The sequence below is a fragment of the Coptis chinensis genome, chromosome 4, assembly GCF_015680905.1.
Source record: "Coptis chinensis isolate HL-2020 chromosome 4, ASM1568090v1, whole genome shotgun sequence".
Lineage (NCBI taxonomy): Eukaryota > Viridiplantae > Streptophyta > Magnoliopsida > Ranunculales > Ranunculaceae > Coptis > Coptis chinensis.
The window spans coordinates 64352058-64375654 of NC_141459.1; the positions used below are offsets into that span (position 1 = coordinate 64352058).

Consider the following 23597-nt stretch of genomic DNA (forward strand, 5'->3'; position numbering starts at 1 on the left):
AGGTGATACCATTGCTAAATATAAACATCCAGAAATCCACAAAAATTAGCCGTGTTAACTAGGGATACAAATTATGAGGAGATTAGGGATGTTTTCAAGAATCTTACTATAAACCTTCCCTTCCTCGAAGCTATAAAAAAGCTACCACACCACGCTAAGTTTCTTAAGGAATTGTGTACTACTAGGCGTAAGACCAATATACCAAAAGACACCTTTTTAATAGAACAATTCCCAACTTTATCTGAACATAATGGAATTGTTAAGTACAAGGACCCTGGTCGTCCTACTGTACAATGCACCTTAGGAGATTCTTATACGACGACCGCGTTATTAGACTTGGGGGCTAAGCGTTAACTTACTCCCGCTTTTATTTGTATAGACAAATAGGTCTCAGCGAGATGCAACCCACTAAAATGGCGTTGTAATTAGTCGATCGGTATATTAAGTATCCTAAGGGTGTCGTCAAAAATGTTATGGTAAAAATTTAGGATTTTTACTATCCGGCTGATTTTGTCATCCTCGACACAGAAGTCATTAACGACTCTGTCCCGATCATCTTAGGGTGTCCTTTCCTGGGAACTGCCAATGCGCTCATTAATTGCCGCGATGGTTCAATGTCCATGTCTTTTGGCCATCTTCTTTGTTGAAGTCAATGTTTTTAAAACAAAGACCTGTTTTACCCGATTCGTCTATGGATGGAGAGGTTAGAATGATCGAGAGCTTTGCTTTCGAGATTATTTCAACAACACGTTCTCGGATAATCATATGCCCAAATTTCTTTCCTTTGAAGAAGACTCCAACATTTCCATCCCTACACGGATGAGGACGGATGAGATAGATGACTTTCTCAAAGATGTAGAGGACTATCATAGTAACGAGGATATGACCAATCTAGATGAGCAATTCGATGAGTTTCTTAGAGCAGGTGATAATTCACCCTATCAAGAACTACTTTCCACAACATCCACCTCATCTCCCCTCCTTCCACCCTTTCAAAGGAATCTCGAGTTTGCACTCGATCCTGTTGTTTCTTCTGTGCTTCATAATTTTTTAAATTCACCTAGTAAACAAATACTTCAGAAGACAAAAGCGTGTGACACCTTCATTTTCAGACTTGAGACAGTCCCTACCTACACAATGAATGAGTTTTGTGCTAAACCCACATCCTCATTTTTTCCATGCTTTCCTTCTACAACTTACCCATATCCACCATATTCTCCACAACCATTCACTCTTCCACACTTATTCACTAGGACACCCTCTCGTTCAAAAATAAAAAAAAAGGTGCATGCTAGGTTAAGTAATAGGGTTATCCGACTTCGCTTTTATTTTACTAGGTTGCGTCATAGGAAATCTTGGTGCTTGATTGTGTTTGGATATGTTTTCTGTGATATTTATTTATGGAATGATCCACAACTATTTTGGTTGTTGATATATGATAAACCTGCATGTTCATACATATGTTTAGATAAGTCTCGAGTATCGACTATAAACGACTCAACTTTTGTGTTTGGTGCATTTCCTTTCATTTCCATATATTGGTGAGTGCACCATTAAGGTAACCGGGCCCTCCCTACGGAGTGTGTGGCTGTAAGTACCGGATCCTAAGTCCACGTTTAAACATAATTCACGTTTTTTCCATGTTTTCTTGCATTTTTTCATGTTTATCTTTGGGGTGAGTTATGTTTATCTATGGGGTGAATTATGTAAAATTTCTTATTTATTATATATTTATATATTTTAAAATATATATAAATATATATATATATATATATATATATATATTAAAGAATAAACATAGTAATATAGGAAGTCTCGAATCGACTTTAAAAGACCTTATCGCTAAAACAAATTTTCTAAGATCCATTGTAAAAAATTTGTTTGGGGTGGGTGTTAGATGTTTCGATCCTAGAATGTTTATGTCCCATTACAATTGCTTAGGCCGTTTAATTGTATTACGATTCGGGTTGACATAATCCATGATTTTAGAGTCCAATTATTCGAATAACGTACGTCATGCACGCACTTCGAGGCATTTTCCACTATCTTATATGTCATCCACGGTCGGAATAGAGTGTTTTATGGATCATTGGATTGGAAATTCTCTCCTGATTGTTTCCATAACTCATTCGCAAAAATCGGACTGGTAACGAAGCGACAATTTTGATTTGAAGTTTCGTGAAAAATAGAAAAAAAAAATCACAAATTTCGATTTGGGCTTGGGCCCAACCAGCATACCGAATAGCGACCAGCCTCTTTACCTTCACCAACGATCCGCGATCATCTTCCACAATCCGCCATTAACGCCCAAAGCTTAAAACAAAACTTAAAAAAATAAATAAATAAAAGAAAACCTAAATTAACCCATGCCCACAATCAATACCCAACCCAAATCGACTCCAAACGCCTACCACCACCTCCACCAAATTAAATAAGCAAAACCACCGAAATTCCAAATTTTGTTGGTGCCGCACCACCACTCCACCACCACCACTGTTTGCTTCAGGTTGGTCGATTAACAACCCACCACCACATCCCATTTAAACCCCCACTACATTCCAAACACCAATGGCTCAACAACGAATTTTTTGCAGGAACAAGCTTTTACAGCGAATTCACGCCATTTTACGGTGATTGAAATGATCAATCGAGACTGGAATAGCTTGGGGTACTCGACTGAAGCCTATTACCACGAGGACTTAGTCCGACGGTTCTACAATACGAGGGAGTTGGAAGGGACGAGGATTTTTGTTGTGGTGGCGAAGAGGAGAAAGGAAGTGACGACTGGGTTGTTAGCTGAGATTCTAGGCATCCCGCCTAGAATCCATTTGGATGTCACATTGCAGGAGTCCCAACATAATGGGGTAGAGCCATTGATGAACGAGACAGTTACTGAAGGGAACTACAATGCGAGGTCGCATTGTGTTCATCAGGCTTCCCTTAGGACCAACCAGCTGGCTGCAGGTCAGTGGATTGGTCGGAACGTCTTGGGGAAGGAGAAGGTCAGCGACATCGGCCTGAACTGCCTCCACATCTTATGGATACTCCAGGAGCAGAAGTATGAGTTCTGCATCTTGGAGTTTTTACTTAGCATGATTAGGGGAGTAGGGAAGTCTGTTGCCCCTCTCCCTATGTTGATAACCAAGATCATGTTGAAGTTGAGAGCAGCTCAGGCGACTGATAGGACTTACATCACCCTACACCGTAACCCTCGCATCTATAAAGAGTGTGTCCAACGAGTTTGGAGGTTGGCTGAGGATAGAGAAGAAGAAGAAGAGGATGGTGGAGATCAGAATGCCGAGGAGGCTGGGGGAAATCAGAATGCCTCGGAGGATAAGGAGGATTTGACTTGTTTTGATGCGGATGCCTTGGAGAGGTGTTGGTCAGACGCAGAACGCATGGCTGTGATTCATCGTGGCATGCGCGCTCAACACCACCATCGCGAAGACCTCCGGGGACTCGATGGTGCAACGCGATGCATCATAACTTCGAGATCCGCATACCGAGAGAGGATGGGAGGTGGGAACAGATGAGGGCCGAGCTAGAAGCTCAGCGCCAGTTCCGGGAAGAGATGCTTACACGATTCCCACCTCAAGGGGACTCTCCTTCTGAGGTCGCACCATCGAGCCACGAGCGTCGTCGCCGAATGACGAATGGTGCTGGCCCATCGAGGCCCGGGGAGCGATCTCCGGACCGTGTGCCCTCCGCATTACCCGACCGAGTAGTTAGGGATAGCATCGTTTGATGTTTTTATGTTTATTTGTAGTTTCATTATTGTTATTTATTTTAATGTAAGTTTTATTTCCGTAATTTGAATTTTGTAGTGAAATGTACTACGAATGAAAATTTTAATATAATACGGTTATTTTTATTATGCGTGGTTGTCTCATATTGATCCCACCTTCCCAAATTGTTTGGGGGTGGTTTTATCTATTCCAGCATGATTTTTATATAACCCTCGTGTTAGAATTTATTACGGAGTCAAGGTGAAAATATGGCCATTTAGGCATATCCAGGAATAAGTGTAAGGGTAGGATGAAATCTAGATTAAATAGGTAGATTCTATCATAAATTCAACCTAAAAGATACTAGGTTTCAATTAGAATCAAGATAATGAGTTGTTTCCGTTTTGGGTTTGGAAATTTTAGGATTTCTGAACCGCCGTGAATTAGTTTTGGCAACTTCCCGATCCGTTTTAGCAACTTAAAACCTATATAAACATCATACATTCTACACTCACAACTCACACTACACCTAAACTCCATCACTCACCTTTCGGTCCCACGATTCCCCGTTTTCGCTCATTTTCCGAAGTTTCAAGAACTCCGAAGACTTCGCAGCTTCTGAGAGGCGCTTTTCGCTGATATTTTTTCTGAATTTTTGTCGAGGCCTTTTTCAAGCCGGAGGGCGACCCGATGCTCAAACACTTGGAAATTCCAACTATTCAGAGCCTTTTTTCGACTCGCCGACTTCGTGGACAGAAAAATTTCCGGTTTTTCTGGCGGGAAGTATCCGGATCATTCGCAGCTATTCAGGCGTAAGTTTGAGATGACATCTCCAACATTGATACCGGAACAGTCTTTCGAAGATTTGTTCCAAAGCACTACTTATGGTGCTTGGTTTCGTGAGGCGATCACATACGTTGGCTGGGAGCCGCTTATGGTAAGACCTGATGCACTTTATTCTCCAACACTAGCATCTTATTTTTATGATAACTACATTTTCTTTGAAAGACCAGATGGAGAACAAGTGGAGAACAAGTGTTCTCCATCAACATTGATAATGAACCAATAGAAATTACCAGGTTCTTGCTAGCATTTGTTCTTGGACTTGCTATGCCCGCTGCAATACAAGACCCATGGTGCTATTGGGTAGATAATATGTATGTCTACACTTACGAGTTCTTGCATGAGTCGTACGGCGCAAGCATTTTCCGTATCGAGGACCAAGGGGACTATAACGTCGCTTTTGGTAGCCTGTCCATGAACATAGGAACTGTTATGTTTTGGATCATGCTAAACATTTTAGGGAATGGGCGTTTTTCTTCTGTGAATGATGCCACTTGCAGCGTTTTCCTTGCTTTAGCCACGGGACGTATGTGTCATGACCTTCCCCGAACCTTGATGTCTAGTTTAGCTCGATCCCATAGCATGAGGCATAAGTTCCTTCTTATGCCCGTTCTAGTTTCCCGTATTATGCTATGTTTCTTTTCTGTTTTTTGTACACGTTTCACGGATTGGATTACGGTCGACACGGTACGACCCACCAATAGTATTATTCGATCCTTCCGTACAATGACTTGGCAAGGGTGGAGGATACAACCTCATCAGGTTGCACCCTACACCCCATTAGACCAAGTGGCTCTTAATAGGTTAGCAATAATAGATGATAAATGGCGGGAAGCCTGGCAAATTATCATGGCATGGCAGGACGCAAAGGAACCTCACTTCTTTATGGAAGAAGAGGATGAGTAAGATGATGAGTAATGCGGGAGATAAGGTAAGTTTTTATTCTAGTTAGTGCCTGCTTATGTCCCAAGCAATTTCATTCTTGTTAACCCCATAATGGGTAGAACTCGTATAGAGTTGCGTCAGTTTTTATTTCCTATATTAGTATGTTCTAACTTTGTTTTGCAGATATCCCTGAATTTCACGCGTTTCAATGGTATTTTTCCTACCCTCTTTATTTAAATGCTTTGAGGACAACACATTCTTCTTGTTTGGGGGGCATAGAAACACGTGTAATTAAGGCATCTGTTAGGATATAGATAGAGTTAATATGCATTTGTTTGCTCATTAAAATTTTAAAAATTCAAAAATATAAATAAATAAGTTCATGCTATACACTTAGGAATAGTGGTATTGTTTTCCTTCTCTATGCTCTTAACAATCTAGAAATCTCACGTAGCTTTTGCATCAGAATAATTTTTAGAAACATAGGTTAATATGTAGGTAATAATCACTAGTGAAGGGGCAGCACAAAGAAACATAAACTTGATCGCACCAGGAAGGGTGGAATGCAGCTTTGAAATAAACAATGAGGACGAAAGGCCAGTGGTAATGGTCCAAACCCCTACCCAACAGAGTAGACACATAAATTCTGAAGCAGCACAGTTTTGTGCTGAAAGGAATATTTTTGAAGAGCTTGCTGGTCTTGAAGATGATGATTTGTCGGATGCAGAACCAGAACTTTTTGGAGATTCAAACGTTTCTCCGAGGAACTTACAAGTGATTACAGGGGGAACAAATTGCTCAAACTAGAGCCCGTGAGGAAGAAAACTATAGAAGCGACAAGTAAATAATGGGAAGAGAGGAAAGGGTCGACAAAAAGGGAGTGGTAAGTGGAATAACCGTAATCTCGACTCGCTAATGAAAAATTTGCATTTGGAATGTAAAGGGGTATGAATGATGGGTTAAAAGCCAAACAGATGTGCGGTTTATTTTGGATAACGAGATTAGGTGTATGGGGTTTTGGAAACTAAAGTGAAGATGGACAAGTACTTGAAAATTGTTGATATAGCCCCGCCTAAATTGGGAGGTCGCCCACAACTACTCGAAAGTGATGAACGAGGTAGAATTTGGCTTACGTGGGATAGTAGCTTTGTAGCTGTCCAAAAGGGAAGTGGAAGGCTCCCAATTTATTCATTGTAAAAGTTACGTTATCGCAATATGGACTTTCCTTTTGCTTAACTATGGTTTATGGAAGTAATAATAGTCGGGATAGACTAATTTTGTGGGAGGAGTTAAAGGCAATCAGCATAGGAATTCATGGCCCATGGTGTGTAATGGGGACTTCAATAACGCCTTGTTTGCGATGAGAGAATAGGAGACAGAGCAGTCGTTCATCCGAGAGAAACGCAGCCCTTTGCAACATGCCCGAATGTAGGCTGGACTTTTTGATCATGCAAAGAATGGGATGCTTTTATACTTGAACACAGCGGAGGCGACCACATGATGAGGAAATGGTCAAAATCGACAGTGTCTTGTAAATGCAGCTTGGTCCTCGTTAAGATTGGCTACAAAGGTGGAATGCTCACTTCAAGGACTATCCGATCACCGGCCCTATGGTGATATCTTTCCACAACTCTATCGAAGCCACCCACCTTTTAGATTCTCGCAACTTCGGATGCTCCATCAAGACTTTGAGAGTTCGCTAAAAGTGTGTTGAAAATAGAAGATCATGGAAACCCTGATTACATGTTAACAAGAAAGCTAAAGAGCTTGAAGGCAGTTCTGAAAGGCTGGGGAAGAAGTACTGCAGTGACATCCATAGACTGGTGGAAGAGACAAGAAAGGCGCTGAAGGTAGTTCAAGAGAACTTACATAAAAATCCGCTTGATTGTACTCTGAGTGCCCAAGAGTATGAAATAAGAGGAAAACTCTGTTTTCTGATCAGACTTGAGGAAGCTGACATGTTGCACAAAACTGACATTGAGTGGTTATGCTTTGGTGATAAATGTAGTGGATACTTCTTCAATGCTCTAAAGGAGAGGATGACCAAAAAACATGTTTGGGAAATTACTGATGCGCAGGGGGTAAAAAGAGAAGGAAAAGAACAGGTAGCGGAGGCGTTTGTGGAATATTACTCGGAGCTTCTTGGGGTTACCTCCACGGCTTCATGTGATGCCGGATATCTAAATAGTTTGAATATGGAGGAGGTTTCTCTTGAGATGAGGCAGTTCTTGGCATCACCTATTACTGATATTGAGATCAAAGAAGCCTTGTTTGGGTTCGAGGATAACAAAGCACCAGGGCCGGATGGGTTTAATGCTTATTTCTTCAAGGAAAGTCGGGAAGCTCTTTGTTGAGAAGACTTCAAAAGAGCGATCAAACACATTTTTCTCCATAAAAAGGATGACGGGGAGGTATAAACTCCACTTTCCTTTGTCTTATTCCTAAAGTGAGAAATGCATCGAGTGTTGCCTCTTTTAGACCCATTGCATGCTGTAATACCATATACAAATGTGTGTCTAAAGTGCTAACCAACAAAATGAAGACTTGTATCTCCTCATTGGTTTCTTGCTCCCAATCAGTGTTTATTCCAGGAAAAACTATCCAAGATAATCTTCTGATAGCTCATGAGATATTAAGGGGCTATGCGAGAAAGCAAGGCCAGAAGAGGTGTGCTATCAAGCTGGACATAAAGAAAGCCTATGATTATGTGTCATGGCATGCTCTTGAGGCCATTTTACAAAAGTTTCAGTTCCCCCCTGTGTTCATTGAATGGCTGCTTATGTGCTACGCATCTCCGTGGTACTCTGTTATGGTAAATGGGACGCCTGAAGGGTATTTTGAAGGTAAGAGAGGGCTGCGACAGGGGGACCCTATTTCACCATACCTCTTTGTGCTTGTCATGGAGGTCTTAAGTGCGTCTCTAAATCAAGGGCTCCAGTCGAACAGAATAAAAGCCCACTCAAAGTGCAAGAAGCTGGCCATATCCCATCTCTGTTTTGCAGACGACGTCCTTCTTTTCTGCAAAGGCAACATGGAGTCTGTCATGGCTATAAAAGATATCCTGAGCACGTTCTCTCAAGCAACAGGATTACATCTAAGCAATGAAAAGACTACACTTCTCACTGGAAGTATGTCTGTGGAAGAAGGACTCGAGCTAGCTGCAGCCATGCACATCTCTCTAGTAACTCCACCTGTTACCTACCTAGGGCTACCTCTTACGGCCTCGAGAGATTAGGTATACGGGAATGCTTGCCCCTCATAGAGAAGATCACATTTCGGATTTCAAACTAGAAGAACAAAGATCTAAACAGAAAAGGTAGAGTTCGGTTGGTAAAGTCCGTCCTTTCATCTTTCCCCGTCAGATTGGGCCCAAACGTTAGATCCTTCCAAGACGACTTGATAGATTAGCAAAGATGTGTAATAGATTCATTTGGGCGGGATCAAATATGGCTAGAAAGATGCATCATGCTAGTCATGGGACGATCAGGCTTGATAAAGATCAAGGAGGACTGGGAATATTGGACCCAATGATTTGGAATAAAGCAGCTTACTGTGGGTTGGTTTTCAAAATTGCAAAGAAACATGAGTGTTTGTAGGTTAGATGGTCATGGGATAATCATATAAAACAGGAAAATTTTTGGACCATGAAGACCCCTCGAGATTGTTCTTGGGTTTGGAGAGGTGTGATGGAGCATCGGGATGTTGCTTGGAGGTTTGTAAGGTACTGTATAGCTAAAGGAGAGGAGACTAGCTTCTGGCATGACCCATGGTGCTCGGGGCCTCTTATCAAATATGAACAGGCGAGACACCTCCTTGGCCATATAGTACCTGACGATGCAAAGGTCGCAGCAGTGATCACTGATGGGGGTTGGGCGAGAACTATAGCTGATCTTCCAGATTGTGAAGTTAAGAAATGGATTATGGAAACTGAGATAAATTCTCACATGAAAAAGACCGGATCACATGAACTCCAACCAAGAGGGGGCATTTTACGATTTCTTCAAAGATATGCAAAGACTAAAAATGTCGAAACAAGGTAAAATGGTACAAGATTGTATGGGGAAGTTTTCAATTACCTAAACATTCTTTTACTACATTACGTTTCGGGGGGCCTTACCTACGCAGAATCGACTGATGAAAAAGAAGGTGATAGAAATATCAAAGTGCTGTCTCTGTGACAGACATGAGGAAAGCTCGGGCCATCTCTTCTTTGATTACGAGTATTCACAGCTGGTATGGAGAAATTTCAAAATAGCTATGGGGCTGCCGGAAATGGTAAAATCTTCTCACAATGAATGGTACTACTTAATGCGGATTTGTCGTAGCTCCACGGTGGCAAATGAGATCATACGGGCTATGATTTGCGCCGATTCGAGCTTAATCAGTAACTCTGGACAGAGGAACGGAGACTAAAGAAACAGAGGTTTAGATCGGCTGATGATGTGAGTTTGAAGGTATTGAATAACATGAAAATCTATTTGGGTAAGTCGATGAAAACAGTGAAGGAAGACGAGGCAACAAAGAGGATTTTGAGATCGTTAGGAATTGGAGTAAACTACACGCGAGTGGAGGAGACATGGGTAAAATGGAACAGAGCAGAGGAAGAGCTACCAACACTGAATGCAGATGGTTCGCAGGTGAGGAAGTGCTAGCTGGGGGCGTCTTTGAGAGATCGTAATGGTGATGTGTCTTTGATGGCTTTTCGGTGGCGGTTCGGGCAAGGCGGTCGGTGCTCTATCGGGAGCTTCTTGGAGGCTTTGAAAGGGTTGGAAGGTACCGCTGAATTGAACATTCACCGCTACAAGTGCAATCGGATTCTATGAGAACCATTCAGATTTTGAGCTTCAAAGAAGAGCCTCCTTGGTAATGCTAGAAAAACTTTTTTGCTTGATTACAAAAAAGTGGTCTCAAAGTTTGTATATGTAAATTTTAAGCATGTATTTAGGGAGGGAAATCAAGCTGCCGACTATCTAGCAAAAGTAAGTAGAAACTGTGTAAATGAAACTATGTACTTTATTCCTCCTATGGATCAAAAACTTGATGAACTTATCAAGGGGGATAAAGAAGGGAAACTGTACTTGCGAGGTTGCCATTAAATAAAAGGTCGGGGTATCCTTAACCCCTAGTTAGTTAAAAAAAAAAATAAAAAAAAATAATCTTTGCATCTATTTATAAATATATTACATGAGTATCGATGATTGTTAGCAGTAAGTTTCTGAAATCTAGGCTAGAGTACTTATTCTACAAATCCTGTGAGAATATAGCCTAAAGCCTTATATGAGCGAAACATTTGAGAAATGACACAAGGGATAAGTAAAATCCGGATAGAGATATCACACGTCCACTTGCTTGATCACTAAACCATATCCTAAGCGAGAATTTAGGCCCTCTTTGGATCGATATAACCAGAAATTCAAACCTATGAATTATTTTCCGCTAGTCGCCCCTCTGAGCTTTTCTTTAGCCTTTCATAAACCACAAATCCTTTACCCTTTTTTAAATATATATATATATATATATATATATATATATATATATATATATATTCAACCTACCCAATTAAGATAAGTCCGAGAATAGAATGAGGAAGAAAGAAGAAGAAGAAAACACGCGGTAAACAAAAGTTAGTTAATTGCTTCTAAAATAAAGAAAAGAAGTTTCCATCCAAAGAAAAGAAAAATAAAAATAGAAATAAAATAAAAACTCCGAAAAAAAAGAATAAAAGGGAGTCAAAAGCCAAAGTAAAGAAAAAGGAAAAAATATGGCTAAGGATGGAAACAAAGTATAGAAGCAAAAGAAAATAACAAGGTTTTTCTAAGTTACATAATATGAAGACTCTATTATCGGACTTGTCCTTTTGAATATCCATTTCCTTCCTTCTTAAACCATCTCCTAATCCCCGCAACACCTAATAAAGACCTCTAGCTCAATTAGGAATATGTTAGTGTGATAGTAAGTAGCAGATGTGTTTGATCGACTCTGGCTTCCTTGTCGTCATTGAGATTGTAAGGTAAAGTGTGCCCATTGCTTGCAAGCACTAGAGTAGTAAAGCTTAAACTTGAGTGGAAAAATCAGAGTGTTGTATCTTGACTATTATTGTGAGAACCTACTTAAGGACGCTATTCCGAGTTTTAGAAACGGACCTGCTATTGCATTTCATACTATTACTCATTGTATATATGTTTATTGTAGATGATTGATTATTATGCATATATTAGCTTAGGTTTCGACTTGATTACTCTATATGCATTGCTAATGAGAGGTATAGATAATTTGGAGCATGAATAAGGAAACAATAGTTTTATTTCTTAGTCGTTGTAGTATAGATGAAGTTTGTGAGTACTTTCACTGGAAAACTCTCACGAGGCTATAACTCGTCCACTAGGGAATTCCTAGTGGTTTAAGGCCTTGTTGCATATGGTCAATGCAATCGCACTCAGCGAAACGAGAGTAGTTAGAACTCCATTTTTGGTCACTTATTCTAATTTCTCATCTTTGCTTGAGGACAAGCAAAATGCTGTTTGGGGGTGGTTTGATAAGAGCCCAAAACTGTAGTTTTAACCCCTCAGAATGTGATACATACTTTTAGACCAATTATGTGAGTAATAATTAAGAGCTAACACTGATTACATGTTTTTATGCATTTCAGGCTTCAAAGTCCATTATGTGCAGAAATGTGCCACTTTAGCGAGATAAAGGAGCAAAGGTCGGTTACTAAGGAGTTCCGTGATTAAAGGCCAAGATTCAAGAAGACAAAGCATTTCTAAAGCCTGGTCAAAAGCTGAAAAGTCGACGTGGGTGTAAACAAAGACACAAAGTCAGCAGAACTTCCAAAGGCCATATTTTTGGACTCAGACCTCAGAATGGGGCCTACCTTATGTCAAAACGACTGGCTCGGAAAGAGATTTCCAATGGTCTAAGCCGTGATCCAATCAGAAGAGCAAAAGTGGACGAAAAGTCTATTGAAGCCAACTGCAGCAGAAGAGGCCTTTTTGGACTGAAAGAATTGGGTTTTGGGCCTGATTCTCTGGCCCAAAAGATGGCTCCAAGCCCATGCACGATTTCTGGATCTGAAAGTATAAAAACAAAAGCTTAGCTCTTTGTTAATGGTAGATTTTTTAGTAGAGAATAGTAGATTTTTAGGTTAGAAAATAAAAAAGCTTAGAATAGAAAGTAGCCATTAGAATAGCTTCTAGATCTAGATTTAATTGTTTTAATTAAGTTTAATTTCAAATCCAATTCTTGTTTTAGATTAAACTATTAGAATCATTACTCTTAATTAGTTTGATTAATAAAATAGCTAGTTGTTAAATTTCGATTTTGTCATTTACATTTGTGTTAGATCCGATTCATTTACTACTTGTTATTCAATTCTTAGTTATTAATTAGATTTTAATTATTGTTTAATTTAGATTAGTAAATTTCAATTCTTTATATCATGTTTAGTTTAACTTTAATCGGAAATGATTAGCGTAATGATTCTCGCTAAACCTCCATTAGAGGGGGTTGAGAAGCCTTGATGAAAGCTTGATTCGACTATCGTAGAATCATCGTAATTTCCTTTCCACTCTAGAAACGATTAGTTCACCATGAGAATGAGTTTAATCATTCACATGCTAGTTATGAATTGGTAGGAATGCCATGTGTAATTAGGGATTAGGAAGAACCAATTGTTCTTGGGCGTTCAATTCGATTCTGACGATTCATCATTAATAGGATTAAGTCGAGTTAAGGTGGAATCAATCCCCCTCTAACTCCTTATCATCGAATCAACGTAGCATTCCCTTAGTTATTTTGATAACCGACTAGTTGCATCTTGTGGGTAGTTGCATCGTGGTCTAGTTGCCTTTTCGTAAATCTCTCATTAGACCTTAAGTAGAGTAATTACATGTGATAACACAGCATGCGGAAGGACTAGGAGTGGAACGAATCACTCTACTCCACTATATCTCATAGGATTGAGAGTAGAAATCTTTGATAAGCATATAGGCATCATAAGTTAGTGAATAGTTTTACTTACGTATAGAGTTTCATCGCTTTATTTCGTAGGTAAAGCTATTCAATTTTTATCTTTATCAAATGGCGCCGCTGCCCTCTTAGTTGCACTTTCGCATTGTTTTCGTAGTGTAAGTACTTTTCTTAAAAGTCCCATTTCACCCACCCACCCGTGTTTGATTCATACTGTGGCTTTCCGTTTCCTCTTTGAAAAATTTCAGCGAGAAATTACATTGAGCGCCAGCAAGGCCGAAGGGGCGCACAAAAGGCGCTCTATACTGGAACGCCGAGCGACCGCCCCCATGTGGAGCGCGACCCGCCCTAAAAACACTGTAATTTGAAAATTACCCGGAGCGCGACCGCGCCCTATGCGAGCGCACCCGCGCCCTTTGTTAATTTTTCCGGAATTCTACAGTTTTGACTCGAACTTTGATTTTTCAAATTTTTCAGTGTTCTAACCTGTTATATACACTGAACACGCGTAAACAAGACGTTATTCATAAGCGAAGCAAGGACGCAATCAGGTATTCCTTTCTTCCACACCTCGCATCTCCTGTTAGAGTTTTATACTAGTATATCAGAATTGTTTGGAGTGTTGATGTGTTTAGATAAGTTTGGTTTTAGCCTTGTATGAGATTAAGGTCTGGCAGAACAAAAACACAGAACGTAATTACACAACAATGTCAACAAACAAGTCTATCTAGTATACCACCCACTACACCTCTAGCTACTATTTCACACACATCACTTGACACAATGCCCGACGAAGAAGAAACTCCTCTCTCTGACTTCTACAAAGCCTTGAGCGATAGCCCCAAATCTTGCATCGTTCTAGCAGACCCAGTGGGGGATTTTCGAATCCCCCCAAATATTTTTAATTTGTTACCATGAAAAACCTTATCAGCACATGCGTAGGATTGAACAAGTCCTAACAACATTCGACCATCCTACGGTTGGTGCGGAACAAATTAAACTCAGGGTATTCCCTTTCACCTTAGCCGATAATGCGCTTGGTTAACCGCCCAACGCGCCTAAATTACGTGGACTCATGGGCTAAACTTGTTCAGTTGTTTATGGAACATTTTTACCCACCCCTAAAGACGGACGAGATGCTTTCCAAGATTCATTTCTTTTGACAAAATCATCATGAATCATTTTCAGAGGCTTGGAATCGTTTCACCGATCTCCTTATAGAGTGTCCACATCATAACTTAGCAAAAGACACGTTAGTTCGTGGCTTTTTCAAAGGACTTCTACACCACCATAAAGAAGTCCTAGACATAATGAATGGGGGTAGTTTTTAACAAAGGAGCCTTGGAGGCTTATAAATTTTAGAGGATCAAACTAAGTTTAAATAACAACTGGGGGTAGTGATGATATCCACCACTCCGCTTAGTTCATCAAATACAGATTAAGGCACGGTATGTTTGAAATTAAACACGATTCGAGCTTAAAACTCTAATCGAATCACTCACTAAAAAAAGGTAGAGGCCATTTCTATTCAACAAAAGCCTATCCCCCGTCATGAATGTAAATTCAAATCCATGTAGTTTCTGTTGAAGCCCCGAGCATCCCGACTTTAATCGCCCCTATAGCCTATGAACAGGGGCTTGTTCTATTAATAGTGAACCTAACGCCCCTTGGAGACAAAATCCCAACTTCGGTTGGAGAAATAACCAACACGTCACACCTTAAGGGTACAATAATCAATATGTTAGGCCTACGCACAGCTTTAACCAAGCCCCACTACGACAAGGACAGGGTCAGGGGAATTTCAATAATTATAACAACCAAGTGCAACCTCGACAAGGTCAAGCACAAAGTCAAGGTAGTTATAATAATTATAATGCTAATAGAGGTATCGTTCCGGTAAATAATAACTATCAAAATCCACCCATAAATAATTCACGTGAAATAGTTCCAGTCACACCACCCGTGACTACTACACCCACACAACCGGATCGTCTTGACACCTTCATACAAGTGAACCAAAAACTTTTCCAAACCATGGCTCAATCTAACCAATAGCTTCTACAATCCATTAATAATTTAACCTAACAGTTAGCTCAAGATAAAGCCCAACCCAAAGGTGTGTTTCCAGGTCACGCAATACCTAATACTTAAATAACAAATACAGCCTTTGAGGTAACTGATAATACTAGTAATGAATATGAAGATGTAGGTGAGCTAAAGGCCATCACCACTCTCCGTTATGGCAGAGTGGTTGATAACAAAGTAACTATGCCTATAGTTACCCTACCAGTCGCCCCTACACCTGCTATTTTACTAGATACCAAATAGAAACTGAAGAGCCTACCATTGTAGAGGTACCAATTACAACACAACCTAAGAAACAGAAATCCACGGTTAAACATCCAGGTGATACCATTGCTAAATATAAACAGAAACCGCCGTTTCCACAAAAATTAGCCGTGTTAACTAGGGATACAAATTATGAGGAGATTAAGGATGTTTTCAAGAATCTAACTATAAACCTTCCCTTCCTCGAAGCTATAAAAAAGCTACCACACCATGCTAAGTTTCTTAAGGAATTGTGTACTACTAGGCGTAAGACCAATATACCGAAAGACACCTTTTTAACAGAACAATTCCCAACTTTATCTTAACATAATGGAATTGTTAAGTACAAAGACCCCGGTCGCCCCATCGCATAAATGCACCTTAGGAGATTCTTATACGACGCACCGCTATATTAGACTTGGGGGCTAGTGTTAACTTACTCCCGCTTTTATTTGTATAGACAAATAGGTCTAGACGAGATGCAACCCATTAAAATGACGTTGCAATTAGCTGATCGGTCTATTAAGTATCCTAAGGGTGTCGCCGAAAATGTTCCGTAAAAATTCAGGATTTTACTATCCCGCTGATTTTGTCATCCTCGACCACGTAAGTCGTTTAACGACTGGTCCCCGATCATCTTAGGGCGCCCTTTCCGGCAACGCCGCCAAACGCGCTCATTAATTGTCGCGATGGTTCAATGTCCATGTTTTTTGGCCATCTTGCTGTTGAAGTCAATGTTTTTAAAACAAAGACACAGTTACCCGATTCGTCTATGGATGGAGAGGTTAGCATGATCGAGAGCTTTGCTCGAGATTATTTCAACAACACGTTCCCGGATAATCATATGCCCAAATTTCTTTCTTTTGGAAGTTCAGACTCCAACATTTCCATCCCTACACTAGTCGATACACATATTACGGATGAGGATGAGATAGATGACTTTCTCAAAGATGTAGAGGACTATCATAGTAACGAGGATATGACCAATCTAGATGAGCAATTCGATGAGTTTCTTAGAGCAGGTGATAATTCACCCTATCAAGAACTACTTTCCACAACATCCACCTCATCTCCCCTCCTTCCACCCTTTCAAAGGAATCTCGAGTTTGCAATCGGTCCTTTTGTTTCTTCTGTGCTTCATAATTTTTTAAATTCACCTAGTAAACAAATACTTCAGAAGACAAAAGCGTGTGACACCTTCATTTTCAGACTTGAGACAGTCCCTACCTACACTATGAATGAGTTTTGTGCTAAACCCACATCCTCATTTTTTCCATGCTTTCCTTCTATAACTTACCCATATCCACCATATTCTCCACAACCATTCACTCTTCCACACTTATTCACTAGGACACCCTCTCGTTAAAAAATGAAAAAAAAGGTGCATGCTAGGTTAAGTAATAGGGTTATCCGACTTCGCTTTCATTTTACTAGGTTGTGTCATAGGAAATCTTGGTGCTTGATTGTGTTTGGATATGTTTTCTGTGATATTTATTTATGGAATGATCCACAACTATTTCGGTTGTTGATATATGATAAACTGCATGTTCATACATATGTTTAGATAAGTCTCGAGTATCTGACTATAAACGACTCAACTTTTGTGTTTGGTGCATTTCCTTTCATTTCCATATATTGGTGAGTGCACCATTAAGGTAACCGGGCCCTCCCTACGGAGTGTGTGGCTGTAAGTACCGGATCCTAATTCCACGTTTAAACATAATTCACGTTTTCCACTCTTGCATGTTTTCTATGATTTTTGAGTCATGTTTCTCTATGGGGTGAATTATGTCCTTCTTGTTTATTGTTTTCTTTTTAAAATTAAAAATAAATATATATATATATATATTAAAGAATAAACATAGTAATATAGGAAGTCTCGGAATCTGACTTTAAAAGACCCACTGCTAAAAACAAATTTTCTAAGCTCCGTTGTAAAAAATATGTTTGGGGGTGGGGTGTTCGTGTTTCCGTCCTAGAATGTTTATGTCCCATTATAGTTGCTTAGGCCGTTTAATTGTATTACGATTCGGGTTGACATAATCCATGATTTTAGAGTCCAATTGTTCGCATAACGTACGTCATGCACGCACTACGAGGTGTTTTCCACTATCTTATATGTCATCTACGGTCGGAATAGAGTGTTTTATGGATCATTGGATTGGAAATTCTCTCTTGATCATTTCCATAACTCATTCGCAAAAATCGGACCGGTAACGAAGCGGCAATTTTGATTTGAAGTTTCGCGAAAAATCAAAAAAAAAAATCACAAATTTCGATTTGGGGCTAGCCCAACCCCAACCTTTACCTTCACCAACAGTCGCGATCATCTTCCACAATCCGCCATTAACGCCCAAAGCTTAAAACAAAACTTAAAAAAAAATAAATAAATAAAAGAAAACCTAAATTAACCCACGCCCACAATCAATACCCAACCCAAATCGACTCCAAACGCGCCCTACCACCACCTCCACCAAATTAAATAAGCAAAAACCACCGAAATTCCAAATTTTGTTGCTGCCGCACCACCACTCCACCACCACCACTGTTTGCTTCAGTTGGTCGATTAACAACCCACCACCACATCCCATTTAAACCCCCACTACATTCCAAACACCAATGGCTCAACAACGCCGAATTTTGCCGGAGCAAGCTTTTTATAGCGACCACTTCGCGCCGTTTTACGGTGATGAAATGATCAATCGAGACTGGAATATCTTGTGGTACTCGACTGAAGCCTATTACCACGAGGACTTAGTCCGACGGTTCTACAATACGAGGGAGTTGGAAGGGATGAGGCTTTTTGTTGTGGTGGCGAAGAGGAGAAAGGAAGTGACGACTGGGTTGTTGGCTGAGATTCTAGGCATCCCGCCTAGAATCCATTTGGATGTCACGTTGCAGGAGTCCCAACAAAATGGGGTAGAGCCATTAATGAACGAGACAGTTATTGAAGGGAACTACAATGCGAGGTCGCATTGTGTTCGTCAGGCTTCCCTTAGGACTAACCAGCTGGCTGCAGCTCAGTGGATTGGTCGGAACGTCCTGGGGAAGGAGAAGGTCAGCGACATCAGCCTGAACTGCATCCACATCTTATGGATACTCCAGGAGCAGAAGTATGAGTTCTGCATCTTGGAGTTTTTACTTAGCATGATTAGGGGACTAGGTAAGTCTGTTGCCCCTCTCCCTGTGTTGATAACCAAGATCATGTTGAAGTTGAGAGCAGCTCAGGCGACTGATAGGACTTACATCACCCTACACCGTAACCCTCGCATCTATAAGGAGTGTGTCCAACGAGTTTGGAGGTTGGCTGAGGATAGAGAAGAAGAAGAAGAAGAGGATGGTGGAGATCAGAATGCCGAGGAGGCTGGGGGAAATCAGAATGCCTCGGAGGATGAGGAGGATTTGACTTGTTTTGATTCGGATGCCTTAGAGAGGTGTTGGTCAGACGCAGAACGCATGGCTGTGATTCATCGTGGTATCGTTCGCTCAACACCATCTCGCGAAGACCTCCGGACTCGGACAGCAACGATGCATCATAACTTCGAGATCCGCATTACCGCAGAGAGAGGATGAGAGGTGGGGAAGAGATGAGGGCGAGCTAGAAGCTCGGCGCCCGGTTTTGGGAAGAGATGCTTACACGATTCCCACCTCACGGGACTCTCCTTCCGAGGACACACCATCGAGGCACGAGCGCCGCCGCCGCCGGCGATCTAATGGTGCCGGCCCATCAGAGCCGGGAGAGTCTCCGGATCCGGTGCCCTCCGCTACCGATCGAGTAGTTAGGGATAACATCGTTTGATGTTTTTATGTTTATTTGTAGTTTCATTATTGTTATTTATTTTAATGTAAGTTTTATTTCCGTAATTTGAATTTTGTAGTGAAATGTACTCCGAATGAAAATTTTAATATAATGAGGTTATTTTTATTATTCGTGGTTGTCTCATATTGATCCCACCTTCCCAAATTGTTTGGGGGTGGTTTTATCTATTCCAGCATGATTTTTATATAACCCTCGTGTTAGAATTTATTGCGGAGTCAAGGTGAAAATATGGCCGTTTAGGCATATCCAGAAATAAGTATAAGGGTAGGATGAAATCTAGATTAAATAGGTAGATTCTATCATAAATTCAACCTAAAAGATACTAGGTTTGAATTAGAATCAAGATAATGAGTTGTTTCCGTTTTTGGGTTTGGAAATTTTAGGATTTCGAAACCGCCGTAATTAGTTTTGGCAACTTCCCGATCCGCTTTTAGCAACTTAAAACCTATATAAACTTCATACATTCTACACTCACAACTCACACTACACCTAAACTCCATCACTCACCTTTCACTCCCTCGATTCCCACGTTTTGGCCATTTTTCGAAGTTTCAAGAACTCCGAAAGACTTCTACAGGAGACGCGCTCTGCATTTTTTTTCTGAATTTTTGTCGAGCGCTTTTCAGCCCAAGTTGAGCGAATTCGCCAAACACTGGAAATTCAACTATTCGAGCGCGACTCGGCTACCGACTTACGTGGACAGAAAAATTTCCAGTTTTCTGCGGGAAGTATCCGGATCATTCGCAGCTATTCCAGAGCGTAAGTTTGAGATGACATCTCCAACATTGATACCGGAACAGTCTTTCGAAGTTTTGTTCCAAAGCATTACTTATGGTGCTTGGTTTCGCGAGGCGATCACATACGTTGGCTGGGAGCCGCTTATGGTAAGACCTGATGCACTTTATTTTCCAACACTAGCATCTTATTTTTATGATAACTGCATTTTTTTTTAAAGACCAGATGGAGAACAAGTGTTCTCCATCAACATTGATAATGAACCAATGGAAATTACCAGGTTCTTGCTAGCATTTGTTCTTGGACTTGCTATGCCCGCTGAAATACAAGACCCATTGTGCTATTGGGTAGATAATATGTATGTCTACACTTACGAAGTTCTTGCATGAGTAAATGACGGGCGCGGGCATTTTCCGTATCGAGGACCAAGGGGACTATAACGTCGCTTTTGGTAGCCTGTCCATGAACATAGGAACTGTTATGTTTTGGATCATGCTAAACATTTTAGGGGAATGACGTTTTTCTTCTGTGAATGATGCCACTTGCAGCGTTTTCCTTGCTTTAGCCACGGGACGTATGTGTCATGACCTTCCCCGAACCTTGATGTTTAGTTTAGCTCGATCCCATAGCATGAGGCATAAGTTCCTTCTTATGCCCGTTCTTGTTTCCCATATTATGTTATGTTTCTTTCCTGTTTTTTGTACACGTTTCACGGATTGGATTACGGTCGACACGGTACGACCCACCAATAGTATTATTCGATCCTTCCGTGCAATGACTTGGCAAGGGTGGAGGATACAACCTCATCAGGTTGCACCCTACACCCCATCAGACCAAGTGGCTCTTAATAGGTTAGCAATAATAGATGATAAATGGCGGGAAGCCTGGCAAATTATCATGGCATGGTAGGACGCAAAGGAACCTCACTTCTTTATGGAAGAAGAGGATGAGTAAGATGATGACTAATGTGGGAGATAAGGTAAGTTTTCATTCTAGTTAGTGTCTGCTTATGTCCCAAGCAATTTCATTCTTGTTAACCCCATAATAGGTAGAACTCGTATAGAGTTGCGTCAGTTTTTATTTCCTATATTAGTACGTTCTAACTTTGTTTTGCTGATATCCCTGAATTTCACGCATTTCAATGGTATTTTTCCTACCCTCTTTATTTAAATGCTTTGAGGACAACGCATGCTTCTTGTTTGGGGGCATAGAAACACGTGTAATTAAGGCATCTGTTAGGATATAGATAGAGTTAATATGCATTTGTTTTCTAGTTAAAATTTTAAAAATTCAAAAATATAAATAAATAAGTTCATGCTATACACTTAGGAATAGTGGTATTGTTTTCCTTCTCTATGCTCTTAACAATCTAGAAATCTCACGTAGCTTTTGCATCATAATAATTTTTAGAAACATAGGTTAATATGTAGGTAATAATCTTTGCATCTATTTATAAATATATTACATGAGTATCGATGATTGTTAGCAAGAAGTTTTCAAATCTAGGCTAGAGTACTTATTTTACAAATCGTGAGAATATAGCCTAAAGCCTTATATGAGTTTTAAAAATTTGAGAAATGACACAAGGGAGAAGTAAAATCTGGATAGAGATATCACACGTCCACTTGCTTGATCACTAAACCATATCCTAAGCGAGAATTTAGGCCCTCTTTGGATCGATATAGCCAGAAATTCAAACCTATGAATTATTTTCAGCTAGTCGCCCCTCTGAGCCTTTCTTTAGCCTTTCATAAACCACAAATCCTTTACCCTGTTAAAAAAAACAAAAAAATAATAATAATAATAATATTCAACCTACCCAATTAAGATAAGTCTGAGAATAAAATGAGGAAGAAAGAAGAAGAGAAAAACCTATGTAAACAAAAGTTAGTTAATTGCTTCAGAAAATAAAGAAAAGAAGTTTCCGTCCAAAGAAAAGAAAAATAAAAATAGAAATAAAATAAAAACTCCGAAAAAAAAGAATAAAAGGGAGTCAAAAGCCAAAGTAAAGAAAAAGGAAAAAATATGGCTAAGGATGGAAACAAAGTATAGAAGCAAAATAAAATAACAAGGTTTTTCTAAGTTACATAATATGAAGACTCTATTATCTCGGACTTGTCCTTTTGAATATCCATTTCCTTCCTTCTTAAACAATCTCCTAATCCCCCATGAACACCTAATAAAGACCTCTAGCTCAATTAGGAATAGGTTAGTGTGATAGTAAGTGGCAGATGTGTTTGATCGACCGGCTTCCTTGTTGTCATTGAGATTGTAAGGTAAAGTGTGCCCATCAAGCACATACTAGAGTAGCTTAAACTTGAGTGGAAAAATCGAGTGTTGTATCTTGACTATTATTGTGAGAACTTACTTAAGGACGTTATTCCGAGTTTCAGAAACGGACCTGCTATTGCATTTCATAGTATTACTCATTGTATATATGTTTATTGTAGATGATTGATTATTATGCATATATTAGCTTAGGTTTCGACTTGATTACTCTATATGCATTGCTAATGAGAGGTATAGATAAATTGGAGCATGAATAAGGAAACAATAGTTTTATTTCTTAGTCGTTGTAGTATAGATGAAGTTTGTGAGTACCTTCACTGGAAAACTCTCACGAGGCTATAACTCGTCCACTAGGGAATTCCTAGTGGTTTAAGGCCTTGTTGCATATGGTCAATGCAATCGCACTCAGCGAAACGAGAGTAGTTAGAACTCCATTTTTGGTCACTTATTCTAATTTCTCATCTTTCCTTGAGGACAAGCAAAATGCTGTTTGGGGGTGGTTTGATAAGAGCCCAAAACTGTAGTTTTACCTCAGAATGGACATACTTTTAGACCAATTATGTGAGTAATAATTAAGAGTTAACATCGATTACATGTTTTTATGCATTTCGGGGCTTCAAAGTCCATTATGTGCAGAAATGTGCCACTTTTAGCGAGATAAAGGAGCAAAGGTCGGTTACTAAGGAGTTCCGTGATTAAAGGCCAAGATTCAAGAGACAAAGCCTTTCTAAAGCCCGTTCAAAAGCTGAAAAGTCGGCCGGAAGTAAACACACAAAAAAGTGAGAACTTAGAAGGCCATATCTTTGGACTCAGACCTCAGAATAGGACCTACCTTATGTCAAAACGACCGGCTCGGAAAGAGCTTTCTAATGGTCTAAGCCTTGATCCAATCAGAGGAGCAAAAGTGGACGAAAAGTCTGTTGAAGCCAACTGCAGCTGAAGAGGCCTTTTTGGACTGAAAGAATTGGGTTTTGGGCCTGATTCTCTGGCCCAAAACATGGATC

At 40.1% G+C, this 23597-nt stretch overlaps 1 protein-coding gene and 1 pseudogene across 1 annotated transcript; one reads left to right on the forward strand and one right to left on the reverse strand.

Annotated features, from left to right (window-relative positions):
* The first annotated feature begins 6059 nt into the window (after nucleotides 1-6059).
* Nucleotides 6060-7807, forward strand: LOC147504376 (uncharacterized). The gene is made up of 2 exons (XM_086605177.1): nucleotides 6060-6227; nucleotides 7208-7807. The coding sequence occupies exons 1-2, from the start codon at nucleotides 6060-6062 to the stop codon at nucleotides 7805-7807; spliced, it is 768 nt and encodes a 255-aa protein (XP_086461303.1).
* Nucleotides 7808-14567: 6760 nt separating this feature from the next.
* Nucleotides 14568-14661, reverse strand: LOC147504377 (small nucleolar RNA R71; annotated as a pseudogene).
* Nucleotides 14662-23597: the final 8936 nt, after the last annotated feature.

Coding starts and splice junctions, on each gene's coding strand:
- LOC147504376 (XM_086605177.1), top strand. CDS start 6,060: ATGGTCCAAACCCCTACCCAACAGAGTAGACACATAAATTCTGAAGCA. Junction 6,228..7,207: donor TTTCTCCGAGGAACTTACAA/GTGATTACAGGG, acceptor CATGTTAACAAG/AAAGCTAAAGAGCTTGAAGG.